Raw genomic sequence first — 16965 nt, forward strand, 5'->3', positions numbered from 1 at the left:
AAGTAGCAAGCCTAACACAAAGGATAAACAGAGCTGTAGAAAATGAAGTAAATGTGTCTTACTGTGGTTTACACGGTTTACTACGTGCAGCTTTGACTGCATTGTCCATATACGACGGTTTCTTGCGTTTAAGTAAATCTGAGCCAAAGTGAAGGGGATCAAATACTGAGAGAATCATTTAACAACTACAATCCTGTTAGGAATGGTAGCAATAGGATGAAGGGCCATACTGATGCTTTTAAGCTGCTCCTTTTCACGTTTTTGCATAGACACAGAATTCCTATCCTAAGAAAAACAAAAGTATTAAACAATTATACAGTGTAAAAAGTAAAAACAAGGACAGAGAAAATGTCAATTAATCACAACTTCAGAATTGTACCAGACCTTAATAATGGCGTCACCAACTTCACCATTGCCTAGTAGACGTTGTGAGTGCCAACCCCGCATAGCGCGTGCTGCAGCATCTCTACATGCTCTACCTGATGCTGAAGTCTGCATAGAAATTTATTTTATCTTAAACATCATCATTAAAAATACTAAATTACCTAACTCAAATTTTAGAGACTAATAGTTCAAATTTTAGAGACTAATAACTCAAATATGTACTCCTTCTGAATTTCTTAAATTGTTTCCAGAGAGAGAAGACAAGAATTCAACCATTCTCACAATGGCACCACTGAAGGATATCCTTAAATATGTTGGCTGGTTTATAGGTTTAGTAGTTGTATAGTTGTATTGTTTCTAGGGAATATAATAAAGCGACCAATTTTCTAGATAAGCAACATAATAGATATGTCACAAAATTTGATACCTTCTATCTACCAATATGCAACAATACAAAGGCTATGGGATCAAAGGCATACAGAGCACTACGACTTAGTGAGGAATATGAAAGAATATATTCACACATCAACAAACAAAATTACTAGGATCAACAAACAAAATTTCGATACCCAATTTAAAAAAGAAACTAAAAAGTTAATTCCTAAACTGGGACACAAGATTTACATCCTTAATCATCACAGGACCAACCTCAGACAGAAGGTCCAAGCATGGTGGTAGAATCTCTTTGGAAGCATGGATTGAGCCATACTAAACCAATAGGAGCAGTTTTAACATGGCAGGAGCAATTTTACCATGGCAAGTTTTCATCTTCCACTCAATGAACAATTTATTAAATCAACCACAACAAAACACAATATAATAATCAAAAGGTAGAGAACAACACCAAAACAATAATTTATCAAATTAACAAGTTAATAAGATCAGTTAAAACTGAAAATCAAAATAACAAGAAGAATTAACATTTTAAACTACAGCAAACTAACAACAAAATAAGCACTAGAAAACATACTAACCATGAAAACAACAATAAAAAAACAATAATTAATACAAGAAAGAACAAGAAGGAGGAAAAAAATCACCCTAGGATGGAGCAGTTCTGAAAGCAAAACAGTACAGGGAAAGGGAGGAGCTTTAAATCGCGACGGAGATGGCTGAATGGAGGCAGACAATGGCGGAACGGTGGCTGAAAGGCCGCGGAACAGAGGCTGAACAGAGGCTCGAACACGCGGCGTAGAAGACTGAACAGAGGGCTAAGCAGCTCGAACAAGGGTTGGCCAAAAAGGGCAGAACAAGGGTTGGCCAAAAAACAGACGCAGAAGCTTGGCCAAAAAGGAGGCGGATCGGCGGCGAACAAGGGCGATGTTGCGCCGAAGCTGTAGCAGCGGCGGTGGCTGGACGTTGAGGAACGACGACGAGAGATGGCTGCTTCGGTGCTTCCTCCAAGCTGCGTTCGAGTTCTCTTCTGTCTTCTCTGCGTTCTTCAGTGTGTTCGTTCAGAGGCCAGAGAGAGGGAAGTGAGGGAGTGAGGAGGAGGAGAGTGGCTGAGTGAGACTGTGAGAGAGGAGAGGCCAAGAAGGTGCTGCGCGTTTTGGTTGCTGGTTAGGGTTCCTCTAACCAACGGTACCGTTTTGAGCAAATTTTAGAAAATCGGTCGGGTCCCGGTTCGGTTCGACCGAATGGTTTTCGATTGGTTCAACGGTCCAACGATGTTTTTTAAATCTTTCGGTTTTAATATATGACCAATTCGTTTTTTATACCGGTTTACAGTTTGACCGACCGGTTAGAACGGATTTTCAGAAGATAGATTATAACCATTATCTCATGTTATTTTTATTTTAAAATGCTTAATATATTTTAGTATCAAATTTTCAATTAAGCTTACAACACAGAAGTGGTTCAAAGAATCAAAATGCTAAAGTCAAAATTAAGCTTCACCTAAATTCAACTAAAATTAAACGAAAGACAGAAACATTAATTTTCAACAAGAGTCCATAAAAATATAGTGCATAATAATTTTTTAAGTAAGAGATGAAACTAACAAGTCTTAGTAGTTAATATAAAGGATAAGTATTGTTTTGGTCCCTCACGTTGAGAGTCGGAATCGAAACCGTCCCCAACGTAATTTCCGATTTAGAATCATCCTTTACGTTTTTTTCGTATTAAAATCGTCCTTTTAATTTTTTTTGGACAAAAATACCCTCACCACTACCAGCACAATTACCACCACCACCAACACCACCACCAGCACCACAACCACCACCACAACCAGTACCACCACCACAACCACCACCACCAAACAACAGCAACAACACCAAACAACACCAAACCATACCAAACCAAGAAGCAGAAATAGAAAGCAAGATCACCACCACCACCACCACCAACACCACCAAGAACACCAAACAACAGCAACAACACCAAACAACACCAAACCAATAAGCAAAAATAGAAAGCAAGAAAACGGAAAGCAAGAAAGCAGAACGGCGAGGCGGTGGCGGCGAGGCAGAGGCGGCGAGGCGGCGAGGCAGAGGCGGCGAGGCGGCAAGGCAGAGGCGACGAGGCGGAGGCGGCGAGGCAGAGGCGATGAGGCGGAGGCGGCGAGGCGGCGAGGTTGCGAGGCGGCAGTGGCTCGCATCTCCTCTCTCCCTTGCGATCCCCAAGGGCGACGGCCACGACGACGGCGACGGCGGCTCCAAGCTTCGCTGCCGCTGCCGTCCCCCTTCCCCCTCCCCCTCTGATCTCCCCTTTCCCCCACCCCCACCCCGCGTCCTTTCCCCTTCCCCCACCCCGAACCCGCGTCCCCCTTCATTTTCTTTCTCTTCTTCTCCGGCTTCTTCCACTTCCCCTCCTCCCTCTCTTCGCCGCCGGCGCCGTCCCCCTCCCCCCTTCCCCTTCCCCCTTCTCCTTCCCCCCATCCCCCTTTCCCTCCCCTCCCCCTTCGAATACCCTTTTCTCCCCCCCCCAAACGTGTTTTCTTTTATTTTTTTAAAAATTTTATAATTTTTTTATTATAAGGGTAGTTTAGGAATAAATTAAAAAAATTTATTAGAAAGGACGATTTTAAATTTAAATACGACTTTAAGGATGATTTTAAATCAAAATATACATCAGGGACGAGTTCGATTTTGACCCTCAACATGAGGGACCAAAACAATACTTATCCCTTAATATAAACTAAACATGATTACATGACAATTACGATTATTTAATTTTTGTTTGACTCCTTTTGTTTATACTTATTGTAATTCCTGGTAGCAGATTCAATGACATTACGCAGCATCAAGTTGTGGGGCCTTAGAATCAAATCCAACGCAAGTCGCATCCTTTTACCGTCATTAACCTGAAAAATATAAATATTTTAGGTTATCAACAAAACCATACACATTAGCAATTGAAGTACTATTTTTTTAGCAAAAGAAAATTACATTTATTGTATAACTATACGTCTTCCTGTAGTTTGTCATCCAAGTTGCCACCCATACCCCACAATCATTACTGTGTTAAATAAGACGCGGTTAGCTTATGCAGATAAAAATTTGAAAGAGGAAAACAAAAATACAGATATTCCTTACGAGTCAGGAGCTTGTTCTCCTGTTTCTAGCATATCCACAAATGCGAAATCAAGTATCCTTGGCTTGAACGGAGTGTTGTATTTATAGAACAAGTCATACTTGAGCATATCTTCCAGATATTTTGCCTATTTATATAGGGAAAGAATTAAATAAAAGACGATATTTGAAACCTAAAAAAAATGTCATAAAAGTGAAAATGGGGAAAGTTAATTTACCAGCTTTACTATACTCGATCTCTTTTACTCTTTATCTGTAGCAATCGGTAGGAAGTCTAGCAGAATTGTTTGATGATTGCACAAATAAAAAACAACCAGATACCAATGTGTGTTGTTCTCGTTGACAGGTACAAAAATCTAGTACCAACTTTCACGTATTAGAATATTACTAGATACAATTTTTTTTTAAAAAAATAAAAGGTATAGATCAGTTCATAAAGATAAATTCCATTAAATAATAAAAAAAACTAAAAATACAATAAATCATATACCTTTTTTAGACCTTCATCAACTTTTCCCATAAATTATTTTTGATAATATTTCAATAGAACTTCAATTTTGGTATCATATTGCAGTATGAATTGTTGAATTTAATAGTTAGGGGCTAAGTCAGTGACACCAATTAAGTAATAAGATAAAATAAATAAAAACGGTAACAAGCCTGAAAAAGACATTGCGCACCGAAAACACAGCTGGCAAATACCAGTGTGTTTGACATCCTATTTCTTTCTCCTGCATGGTTAGCATAGTAGCCACCAAATCCAACACCTATGTGGTAAATAATAAATATATTAGGAATTAAAGTATGCTAGAGATAGCAGTTTAATTATGCACTTACATCCCCATGTACCCACTCCTTGGGAATTAATGACTTGAAATTGTCATGAGTTCCCCTAAATTTGTTTGTTGTTGCCAATACCTCATCACTACAAATACGAATCACATTAATATTGAATTATTTTTTAAATTTTTAGTAGATAGATAATGAGATATTTAACCTTCTTTTATTTGGTGCAAACACATAGGTTGCCATTTTAATATCTAAGCCATCCAAATCCATATATGCAGGAGGCTTAAATAAAATCGGGATCCACTGCAAAAAAAATGGTGAGATCACTAAGTTATGAAAAAAAAATCTTCCAAAATATTTTATTGTTATATATATATATATATATATATATATATATATATATATATATATATATATATATATATATAAAGGATGTGTATCGTTTTTTATAATCGGTCGGTCGAACCGAATCGTCACCTGGTCAGATTTTTTGAATAAGGGAAAAACGCAAAGTTCTGAAAACGATTCGAACCGACTGGTCGAACCGGTCAAATTGTGAACCAAAAGAAAAAGCAGTTCGGACCAAGATTCTGGAAACCCATTCGAACCGGTCAGTCGAACCGTAAACCGATATAAAAAATGAATCGGTTATATAAAAACCGAAAGATTCAGAAACCGTCGTTGGACCGTTGAACTAGTCGAGAATCGGTCGATCGAACCGAACCGAGACCCAATCTGTTTTCTAAAATTTGCTCAAAAGGGTGCCGTTGGTTAGAGGAACCCTAACCAGTAACCAAAATGCGCAGCACCTTCTTGGCCTCTCCTCTCTCACAGTCTCACTCAACCACTCTCCTCCTCCTCACTCCCTCACTTCCCTCTCTCTGGCCTCTGAACGAACACACTGAAGAACGCAGAGAAGACAGAAGAGAACTCGAATGCAGCTTGGAGGAAGCACCGAAGCAGCCATCTCTCGTCGCCGTTCCTCAACGTCCAACCACCGCCGCTGCTACAGCTTCGGCGCAACATCGCCCTTGTTCGCCGCCGATCCGCCTCCTTTTTGGCCAAGCTTCTGCGTCTGTTTTTTGGCCAACCCTTGTTTGAGCTGCTTAGCCCTCTGTTCAGTCCTCTACGCCGCGTGTTCGAGCCTCTGTTCAGCCTCTGTTCCGCAGCCTTTCAGCCACCGTTCCGCCATTGTCTGCCTCCATTCAGCCATCTCCGTCGCGATTTAAAGCTCCTCCCTTTCCCTGTACTATTTTGCTTTCAGAACTGCTCCATCCTAGGGTGATTTTTTTTCCTCCTCCTTGTTCTTTCTTGTATTAATTATTGTTTTTTTATTGTTGTTTTCATGGTTAGTATGTTTTCTAGTTCTTATTTTGTTGTTAGTTTGCTGTAGTTTAAAATGTTAATTGTTCTTGTTATTTTGATTTTCAGTTTTAATTGATCTTATTAACTTGTTAATTTGATAAATGATTGTTTTGGTGTTGTTCTCTACCTTTTGATTGTTATATTGTGTTTTGCTGTGGTTGATTTAATAAATTGTTCATTGAGTGGAAGATGAAAACTTGCCATGGTAAAATTGCTCCTGCCATGTTAGGCTTGAAGGATGGATGAAGCATTGGCCCCTTGACCTTGTATTGAAACATAATTATGTCTAGAATCAAAGTGGCAATTCATGCATTTTCTTAGAGTATAGCCTTGATCTAAAAGTAATATTAGAGTGCCCACTAAACTCTAGTTGCTGCCTTGCTTCGATGAATTCATAACACTTAATTCCATTGATAAATTCTTCGTTTCTGATTGATTATGTCACCCATGGAAGGTCTAGGCTCAGCATGGAATGTTGCTAATGTGACAAAAGGATCAACTGGGGTGATATTTGGTCTCGGAACTGTTGGCCTTTCTGTAAGTGCAGCGAACAACTCTGTCTGTCTTAACTTTTCAGTTCTCAATTGATTACTAATTATCATTTCCAAACTACAAGATAATTTATGGATTCTCCTTTAATTAGGTTGCACAAGGTGCAAAATTAAGGGGAGCATCTCGAATAATTGGCGTGGATAAGAATCCACATAAGTGTGAAAAAGGTGCCAAAATTAGTCCTGAAATTGATCTGAATATTATTTTTTCACCTAGAACAATCCTTGGTTCATTATTTGTTATTGTGTTTGTTGTTGCCGCAGCAAAAGCTTTTGGATTTATAGAAGTTGTTGACCCGAGTTCCTACCAAGAGCCTATTGCTCAAGTTACTATTCCTTTTTCAGTTATACCATCTGACAAGGGCTACTTATTACAAGTATCCAAAGCAAAAGTTTTCATTCCAGTGGCTAAATGGTGATTTATTTTCAAAATTGTAGACAGGGGTATTGCCTCCGTTTGTACCTTTTGCGCAAGCATTTGCAGCTGTACTCACAGCTGTTCTTACTGGTTCTCTCTATTATGTGGCTGCCTCGCCCAAAAGTCCTCTTCTTATTGCCCTTCAACATGTTTTCCCTTTGTATTGACTTATTTTTGTTTTTCAGGTTGCTTAACGATCTCTTGCTTGTTTGTTTACTTCTTTCAGATCCCACTTATGTTGTGGCACCTGTTTTGCAATCTCGCTCGCACCGTCAAGATTTGAAAAAGCTGTTTGAAGGTTCAATTACTTATCCCTGCAGCAAAGCATTAGAATCAGTTCATAGATTCATAGATTGAACAAAGTTTCATTTGGTTCAGAAAGTGGTGGAATAAAGTCATAAACTTATAAAGTTTCTCTATGATATAATATCTACTAGTCATTGATTAAGCAGTTTCTACTTATTATATCTGTTTCATGAGTCTGATTGCACTGCCTGCTTTCGGTTTGCAGCATGGTATGAGAAGCGCCAAATGAAAAAGATATATTCCCCTCTTCTTGAAGGACTTTTTGCCCTCTACTTGGGTTTTGAATGGATTAAAGTAATCTTCTTAGCTTTACATTTTATATAATCTTTTGAAAATATTTTTCTGTTTTGTGTAAGATTTTCAAGGATAAACTAATTGGCAATGGTTATGTGACAGACAAATAACATTCTAGCTCCCATTATCACACATGGCATATACTCAACGGTTATATTGGGACATGGCCTTTGGAAAATTCATGACCACCGGCGTAGACTACGGCAAAGAATCCAACAGCTCAAATCAGAAGAAAGATATTCCAAGTAGATTTTGAATTACCATCCATGGCTGACACAGCTTGATGAAAAATTGTATATGTATTAGAGTTGTTAATCTTGTAAAGGAAAGTTGTACAATTATGTTAGTTGAGATCTCTTATATACAGAATAAGCAAGTTCTGATTACAAAATTTTCCAGTTATGAATGTTTTCCAATAAAATGGGGGAAAATGTTTGGTGAAACAAATAGCACATTTACTGTTCCATTTAAATTATCCATGGAACGTTTTATTTGAACCACTAGCTATCATGGGGTGAATAATTCACCATGTGACGTAGTGGGGTAGTATATATCCTTTACGGCTTTACCCCAATGTTGACTGGGCTAAATAAGAGACAAAAAAGATATACAAGTTAGGTGCTGGTTAAAGTCAACCTGTAAACGCAAAAGAAAGTAGGTAAATAGACAAGCATCTAAACAATGTTACATAAGATTCTTCATAAAGAAAAGGAATTTATTTTGGGTAGATAAAACTGAAAATTTTAATTAAACATTTACTCGCATGGAGCGTTATATATCACCCAAAAAGGAAAAGAAAATACATATTAGTAATAGTATAAAACAACATATAAAAAAACTTAGATAATAGTGTACTAAGTCAACTATTTTGGTAAGACTAGTGTAGAAATCAATACCACCAAACTTCTACTTCATACATACAATGAATACAGAGTCACTTAAGGTCTTCCTTCAGCTTTAGCAGCAATGACATATTTATAGGCCGTAGAATGCTAGAATGAAGTTCAACTAGTTATAGTACTGAGTTTAGAATTTGTCGATTTGGTGACATCCTTTCACTTGTTTGCTTATACTCTGAAGAAGCTTTTCTCGAGCTATTTTCACTGGAGGATTTTACAGAATTTGAAACCTTAATCCCTTTCTTCATAGATTTTCCTGATGATGATCCTTTTCCGGATTTCAAATCCGATCCTTTATTCCCTAAACTGGCACGTCCACCAGGATTGTTCTTAACTTTAGAAACTTCAACTAATTTTCTGTCCTTCCCACTCTGCCCATTAACTTGGGTCCTGGCGATATCCCTTCGTACTCCTTCTTTCGTGATAGCCTCCAAACTCTCATTCTTCCTCATTGCCTCCTCTATTCTAGTGGCCAAGATCAAGTCCTTCTTTGTAACCAAACTGATTACTTTCCCTGCAATAAAAAAAAGAGTATTTATTCTTCAATGATTTTAAAGGGCATGTGCTCAAGTGTTTAGGGCTATTGTTCTAACAAAATAAAATATAAGAATTTGGCTGTACAGAGAAGTACATGATAAGATTTTAACCTTTGCACCCATACGAGCAGTTCTACCAGTCCAATGAAGGTAATCAATCTAAAAATTGAAAGGGAAAGTAAAGGTGAGAAACTAAGTAATATCAAGGAAAGAAGTAAAAAAGAGTGCAAGGTACTCAGACCCAAATTATAGAACCATGGCTATGATACTCACAGAGTTCAAGGGGAAGTCAAACATAACAACATGGTCTACATCCAAGTCCAGACCCCTAGCGGGCAAGTCTGTGCAAACTAATGTTGGACGATCATCAATGTCATTCTCAAATTTATTGAGGTTTTCAACCCTGTAAGCAAAAAGAAAAAAAATTGATGATGCAAATAAGTAAATGGGAATATAGAAGAGCAGGAAATGGGAGATCTCACTGTTGCCAAGATATGAAGACTATTTTATCAACACAACTATTCGAATTCTCATTAATACAATATATTTAATATTATTCCCTCTCAACAATCTATTTTCCAACCAATCCCTACAGTTTCAACAGTTGACAATATGCCTATTTCCAGGTAGCTTAACATAATTTTTGTGTGTGTGGGTGTTTTTTTTTTTTTGGGGTGGGGGTGTTTGTTTGTACTTCACCTTTGCTCTGCTGGTACTTCCCCATGGTAGTTGACAGTAGGAATCATATTTTCAACAAGGTAGTGATCCACCGCACGGCTAGAGTCCAAAGTATTGCAATAAGGGAAAGTCTAGGGGGCCAGCAATTTTAATGAATTTTGGCCAACATGTAACTAGCAGAGAAAGGTGAGCCATTAGATGAAATCTCACACCAATCTCACACCATTAAATCATCATTGATGGTTATTTGATGGCTACTAATCACAAAAGTTGCTGGCCCCCTAGCATTGCTCTTGCAAAAAACCTTCACCTTGTTGCCTTTTGCTCGGCTTGGCAGAAGTACCTGCCATCACATGATCGGAAAACAAAGATTGAAATGTATTGATATTTACTTGCTAAAAAATGAAAGAGAGAGAGAGGTTGTATTTTTATTGCTAGCACAGCACCAATATGCCAATATCTACTAACTCCTAACTCCTAACTAACACCAGCAACAAACGACGATTATTTCACTACCTAACATGAATAGAAAGTCAATTTGTGCTACTTCAGCTACAGTGATTCCCAAAATAAACCATAAATATCAATGTGTTTGGCGTGATGAGACTGGTGGAAAAATGCAGGATACCTGAAGTAATGCTTCCAGCTTGTTCTCAGAACCTGAAAGTTAAATAAAATCGTGACGAGCAGAAGAAATCTTTTTATGAAATGTTGATGTTCGCAGATGTACAATGCCCTGAAACTCCTCATCAATTAGCTTTTGCACAGCCTGCAAGACTTAAAAAAAAGTCAGATTGATGACTTACTCTTAACTTCTAGCTATAGAACGATTTCAACCAAGGGTAAACAAATGGAAGGTGAGTGAGCAACATTCTAAAACATAACCACTATATTGTTCCCCTTACAAAGATCATTACATGATATTTTGTTTCCAAATTCATATAAATGCACTTTATTTATTGTACATTTGTAGTATATTCTGAAAAGCCAGAAATTACGATTGAACACAAGCATGTGTTGGATTATATAGTTATATTATTGTAATAGGAAATATTATATCTTCACATGATAGAAGGAAGATTGAAGAGATTATAGTGATGCAATTATAAAAGAAAGAAATAAAACACTACCACTTCGTGAGAATTTTATTCCCTTAAATTTACTTGGCAGATTGTGGCACAGATCAGCATACCTTTGTCACTGTTGTGGTTACCAAGACGGTCAGAAAACCTAGGCCATCAGACTTTGATGCACGATGTTTCAATGGGGCCAGAAATTTGCGTATATCAGGACCAAAGCCACGATCAAACATTGTATCTGCCTCATCCAAGACCTGCAGAACAAATATATTAATTATTGTACCAATTCATTATTGTAGCAAATTATTGCATATTGGAATTAGTCAATTGTGGATTACTCACCAAGTATTTGAAGTCGCCATACACCAGGTTGCCCTCCTCAATATGTTGAATAATCCTTCCAAGGGTACCAACTACCATATCAATGGGGTTATTAAGTGAATCCTCTTGAGGCCTAATACAGCCACCACCACTTACCATTGTGCATCTAAACCGTGCATGATGACTAATTGATTTCACAACTCAAAAAACCTAAAGAAATTCCATTTGATATTAGTTCATGTAACTCAACATAAGAGAGTTTTCAGTAGCTGCACGATGGTGGAACAGAGCTGCACGATAACGACGGTAGGGGTGCACATGGGTCGGGTGAAACCGGGTTTGATGTGACCCAGACCCGGCCCGAAATATACACCGGGTCTATTTATTAGACCCGAACCCGGCCCTAGACCCGATGAAACCAATACACTTTCGGGCCACAATTATACCGGGTGAAAACCGGGTGAAAGCCGGGCCGTTAACATTACATTACGTTGATACCTTCTTGTAAACTAGCATGTAAAAATATCCAAATTTCCAAGGCTCCAACCAATAGTTAACATGGTAAAATTCACTTAGAAAAATATAACAAGAACCAACCATTCTTCAAAATTAAAGCATAACCACAATCAATATTAAAGCATAACCACAATCAATACTAATATTGTCTAATAATACCAAATATTTAAATCAATACAAATAACACAATCTTATGTATTAGTCTAAAATCTTATGCATTCTAAACATAAAAACATTAACTTATAGTCTTATAATGACTAATAACACAAAATATTAAGATTTACAATACTTAAATTCCACGTAAGAATAGTCATGATCCATCACTAATAACGCAAAATATTAATTGTGTATGATGACCGGGCCACCGGGCCGACTTCGGGTGACCCGAGCTACGGCCCGGACCCGACCCGAAATAATGACCGGGTCTATTTTTGAGACCCGTACCCGACCCTAAACCCGATGAAATCACTCCAAATTAGTTCCTAAAGTGTTCGTGACCGGGCCGGGCCTTCGGGCCGGGCCGGGTCTGTGCACCCTTAAACGACGGTGGCTTCGAAGCTCGTTTCGGCGACGGCGGCAGGAGATGGACGGAGGTGAGGGGTGAGATCGATGACGGAGAGAGGAAGGAAGAGCTCGAGGGTGGGAGGGATGGGTTCGCGTTTAGCCGTTGTGTGAAACTAAGGTTGCTGGGTTGGGTAATTGGCTAGGGCATCCCAGCAAAACGATGACGTCTTGCGGGCGACGCACAGTGAGACAGATGAGAGAGTTCGAGTAGCAGAGAGAGAGGATAGGAAGAGGAGAGAAGAAGACTGAAGAAGACTGAAGAAGACTGATTCGAGTAGCAGAGAGAGAGAGGATAGGAAGAGGAGAGAAGAAGACTGAAGAAGACTGAAGACTGAAACTTTCATAGGCGTGAACGAGAAGGTTTTTGAATGGAGATGAAGAACAATTTTGATTTTTTGTTTTTTTAATATGTTTAACACAGATGAAGAATAATTTTAACTTTTTGTTTTTTTAATATGTTTTTGTTTTGTTGTTTCAATTATTTGAAACTATAAAATTATGACTAATTGAATTCTAAAATTTGATTAATTTAAAAGGATATTTTTATCTAATCAAATAAAAGAAAGATGTTTAACTCTTTTTATAAAATTAAATAAATTAATATTTTTTATTTTTATTTAATTAAAAGGGTATTTTAGTAAAAGTGGTGATATACTATATATTTAAAAAAAAATTAAATGCCAACGTGAAAAATAAATACCACATATCTTATTGTTATTTGTCCATATTTTAAACGTATGGGTACGTATGAATTTATCATCGTACCGTAGCAAATACAGTTATTTAATTAGTTTGTGCGTACAATAATAACGGATTAATGCATATTCATGCTATTTATTGTTTGAGAAAATGACAATTTTTTTCTTATGTTCCAAATCCGCATTCCACAATGCCACAACCTGCGACAACTCAAAACCCTTCCGCCACCTCATCTCTCTCACACTCTCAAACTGCTCCTCCTACGTTGCACTCTCCTTCACCGCACTCCAATCACTCTCAACACTCCAAACTCTCAACCTCCTCAACTGCCCCGTCACCCCCATTCGCTTCCCACTCGAACTCACCTCCTCCCTCCACACCTTCACATGCATCAACAGCCTCCGCAAGGTCTCCGGCGTTTGGCTCTCTCAGCTTCAGAATCTCACTGATCTCGCCCTAACAAATGTCCAAGTCAAAGCTTCTGGACCTTACGTTATCTTTGCCCACATGGACAAGCTCAAAATTTTGACCATTTCAAACGCTAATCTCACTGGTTTTCTTCCTGGGCATCTTCATTCCGACCTTACCCATATAGATTTTTCTGGCAACAAGCTTAAAGGGACTATTCCCTCTTCGATTACCATGCTTTCTGGTTTGGAAAGTTTGAATCTTTCCAATAATAATCTCAGTGGTGAGGTACCTGCTATCATTGGGGACTTGACTTCTCTGACAACCTTGTCTCTGGCTTCAAACTCTTTCTCTGGCCAAATTCCAGGTTCAATATCTTCTGTTTCGAGTTTGATTCATTTGGATCTGAGCTCAAACCAATTCAATAGTACTATTCCAAAGTTCATTTCTCAGATGAAGAGTTTAAGGCACTTGAATCTTGCTAACAACAACCTTCATGGTGTTCTGCCTTTCGATCAAAATTTCATTAAGAATTTGGATGTGTTCAACGTTGGTGGGAATAGCAACGTTTGCTATAACCACTCGGTTCTGTCCTCAAACTTGAAGCTTGGAATTTCACCTTGTGATAAGTATGGGATGCCGGCGTCTCCACCATCAAAGGATTCTTCTTATGCTGATGATAGCAGTGATTATAATGACAGTGATGGTAGCAGCAATCAAAAGAAAAGGCACCATAGTGGCCCTAACAAGTTTGTTCTTGGTGTGGCAATTGCACTTTCTTCTATTGTCTTTCTCATTGTTTTCATGATAATGTGCACAAAATGCTGCTGCCGCTAAAGGGTTTTCTTTTCTTTTCATTTTTCCCTTTTTTTTTCTTAACATTATAGATTAGGAAAATTCACAATTTGGGGTGAAGGCTTGTTTAATTTATTTATTATAGTGTTACACTACATACTACAGAGTAGATTCAAGAAGCAGGAACAGAAATGGAAAAAGGTATATTGGCCAAAACAAAGGAAATGAAAAGGGAAAAGTTTGAAAAAAAAAAGATTTTGTGGGGATATGGGTGTACTGTAGAAGTTGCCCAAGAGGAGAAAAAAACGGAACAATTAGGAAAGGGATTATGATCAAATTGAAGTTCTATATTTGTTGCTTTTTTCAATAAATGCATGTGCAGCTGAATGATTTTAGGTGGAATGCTAGACTTGGTTGGACACTGTATATTTAGCTGTTTATGCTGTAAAAGATTGTAGGTGGTGCATGTGGCATCTTAATTCTTAAAGATTTCTCTTTTACTTGTACAATATCAAGCATTTATTTTTCACATTTGTTATCTATACCAGCAGCTTCTGCTTAATTTCGTAATTGATGGTTTAATTTATTTGGTCTTTGTATTATTATTGCAGTAGATTTGTACCTTTTTATTTGCTACATATTATGTTTATTTGCATCCCAATTAGCTCAAGCAGAGTTTCCCGAAATCCCTCATTGTTTGTGTACTTTTTCGATTAGTCTAGTGTAATTTAACCTTTTTATATACCTTGTATCTGAATTTGAGTCTATGATAGAATATAGTTTCAGTTGTCTTGAAACTCTCTTCTATGGCTTTTGTTTGACATATCGCTGTTGTTCATTTTTGGAGCAAGATAGCTCTGGCAGTTGTGACATTGATTTCAGGTTGTGCAGCAATTGGACAAAACAGTGATGCTATTATTTTTGGGCACACACAACTTGAGGAAAAACAACTTCTTTATCTAGACTTGCAGAAAGGGACAGCAGCCCCATGTTGATGATGGTTGGTGTACATGATTTGTTGAGTGGAGAACCATAATATCTGACTTTGGTCCAATTTCATGTTCTGTGCTATACTGTCTTGGACGGTTAGATATGAGCTGTCTCTCCTACTTTCATTTAAATGAACTTGAACACCGATTCTTGTTCCAAATTAGATTGGAATCCTAATAAAATAATATTATTAGTCGAGCTTAATATCTTAAGGTTTCAAATAGTATAATGTAATAAGTAATAACTATCCAACACTGCAAGTTGCTTAACATAGTGATCAAGATAGATAGCAAAATACAATGTGTATAGTGTGATCTTTTTGCATGGGAGAGAGAGAGCATAAAGAATAATTTGATGAAATAGTGATGGAAAAGACACGGCCAAGATTTTCCTAGTGACTGCTGTTAGTTATAAATGCGGTTTTGTCCAATTAAGGTGCCTGATTTGCAAGGAAGGAGGAATAGTCGGTGGAGTGGATTGGTCACTACACGTGATCTGCACGCAGCTTTATTCGAACTTTGCACTATCCTATGAAATAAGAATCCCTACCCTGCACCCCACTTGCCAAGTACCATAACAATTGGGGGTGGACCAGATCTATCTATTCCATGATTATGATTGTTGGGTCCATTTTTATTTTACTTTTGAAATAGTTTAGCCATGTAGAATGTTCTTATTTGGTCTCAAACTCTCAATGAATGCATTCGCTTGTTATGAACAGATAATACCCTCTTGCAAGTTGCAAAGCCTATATGAAGAAAGGTGTTGCGATATTTAGCCACAGAGTTTGCGCGTGCTTGCACGCGTTACATATCACAGAAAATTGTGGACCAATTATTTTACCCGTGGGAAAGAATAAGTAAATAAATAAAAAAAGAGTAAAAAGTAAAATATAATATATGTATGTTCATTTAAGAAATGGAGTGAGGGTCTCTGTGAACTGTGATTTAATATCAGTTGTGTTTGAGAATTGGTTTTTTCAATTATTTTTTTCTTTTTCTGGGGAAGATGGATGTGGTTGCTTCTCATTCGTATAGCGTTCTTGGCTTCTCTTTCTCCACGAGTTTCTCTTTGCGCAAGCACTGCTATTTAGCTGGTACTTCAACTTCCTTTCCTTGTTCTGTTCTGAGAGAGTGAGGTATTAAAGATTTCTGAAAATCTTATTTGATTGCTATTTTTCTTGGATTCATTTCATTCATTCAACTTTTCTTATTTCTTATGTTTTTAATATTAGTCCAACAAGTCATCAATCTCTTGGTAGCTTAACTTCATTCTTAAATGGCACTTATAAATTTGTAGAAGAGTTCACTTCACAACAAATTTTTGGGAAGAATAATTTTGTATGGCTTTATGTGACATAATGAGCAAAATTTTCATCTTATTTGTTCTTCAATACATAACTTGATGCAATTTTGGATAGTGATATGTTGATAATGTTCCCTGATATTGTGCGGACTAAGTTCTGAGGATAATACTATGATGCAACTTGTTAAAATGTGGCAGAGGTTCAAGTTCAACCTTCACCCTTTGCGTTCAAAATGGCTGTCTCTCCATTTACCAATTCAAATATTATAAGATCGAAAGGAGACACCGAGGGAATTCAAACAAGTAGGAAAACTGAAAACAAGAGATCTAAATCATTCAAGGCTGAGAAAACAGAGTCACCTCATCATGAAGAGATAATGGATCTACTCAAAAGGATACGGATTTCAATATCAAAGGGTAAATCACAATACAAGGATAAGCCCTCAGCCGAATATGATCAAGATATTCTTGGTGAACCAAAGAAACAAGTGAAAGGTATTGCCTTGGTTATAATGGCAGATCTTCATATATTTTAAGA

At 37.6% G+C, this 16965-nt stretch overlaps 3 protein-coding genes, 1 long non-coding RNA gene and 1 pseudogene across 6 annotated transcripts in view; 3 read left to right on the forward strand and 2 right to left on the reverse strand.

Annotated features, from left to right (window-relative positions):
• Positions 1–5465: 5465 nt before the first annotated feature.
• LOC112740475 (uncharacterized) lies at positions 5466–7022 on the forward strand. Its single transcript, XR_003171187.2, has 4 exons — positions 5466–5984; positions 6523–6605; positions 6712–6787; positions 6884–7022. It is a non-coding gene; the product is annotated as an uncharacterized lncRNA (long non-coding RNA).
• A 1498-nt stretch (positions 7023–8520) lies between these two features.
• On the reverse strand, positions 8521–9911 carry LOC112722611 (DEAD-box ATP-dependent RNA helicase 39-like). Of its 2 annotated transcripts, none has more exons than XM_072211155.1 (4): positions 9772–9911; positions 9346–9475; positions 9184–9231; positions 8521–9050 (listed from the first exon to the last, which is right to left on the reverse strand). In XM_072211155.1, exons 1-4 carry the CDS (start codon positions 9816–9818, stop codon positions 9042–9044), a joined length of 234 nt encoding a protein of 77 aa, XP_072067256.1. In that variant the 5' UTR covers positions 9819–9911; the 3' UTR covers positions 8521–9041. The 2 variants fall into 2 exon arrangements, with proteins under 2 accessions (XP_072067256.1, XP_072067255.1); XM_072211154.1 differs by having other exon boundaries at positions 9168–9231.
• LOC140173123 (DEAD-box ATP-dependent RNA helicase 39-like) lies at positions 9823–11470 on the reverse strand (annotated as a pseudogene).
• Positions 11471–13062: 1592 nt separating this feature from the next.
• On the forward strand, positions 13063–14718 carry LOC112740482 (receptor-like protein 51). The gene has a single exon (XM_025789171.3). It carries the CDS (start codon positions 13080–13082, stop codon positions 14172–14174), a length of 1095 nt encoding a protein of 364 aa, XP_025644956.1. The 5' UTR covers positions 13063–13079; the 3' UTR covers positions 14175–14718.
• A 1333-nt stretch (positions 14719–16051) lies between these two features.
• Positions 16052–16965, forward strand: part of LOC140178699 (uncharacterized) — a 29383-nt gene continuing 28469 nt past the window's right edge. For both annotated transcript variants that reach the window (XM_072215930.1, XM_072215928.1), the window contains exons 1-2: positions 16052–16218; positions 16626–16922. In XM_072215930.1, the coding sequence (XP_072072031.1) occupies positions 16131–16218; positions 16626–16922 (385 nt within the window). In that variant the 5' untranslated portion in view covers positions 16052–16130. The remainder of the gene's footprint in view (positions 16219–16625; positions 16923–16965) is intronic.

Source organism: Arachis hypogaea, chromosome 2 (genome assembly GCF_003086295.3).
Source record: "Arachis hypogaea cultivar Tifrunner chromosome 2, arahy.Tifrunner.gnm2.J5K5, whole genome shotgun sequence".
Lineage (NCBI taxonomy): Eukaryota > Viridiplantae > Streptophyta > Magnoliopsida > Fabales > Fabaceae > Arachis > Arachis hypogaea.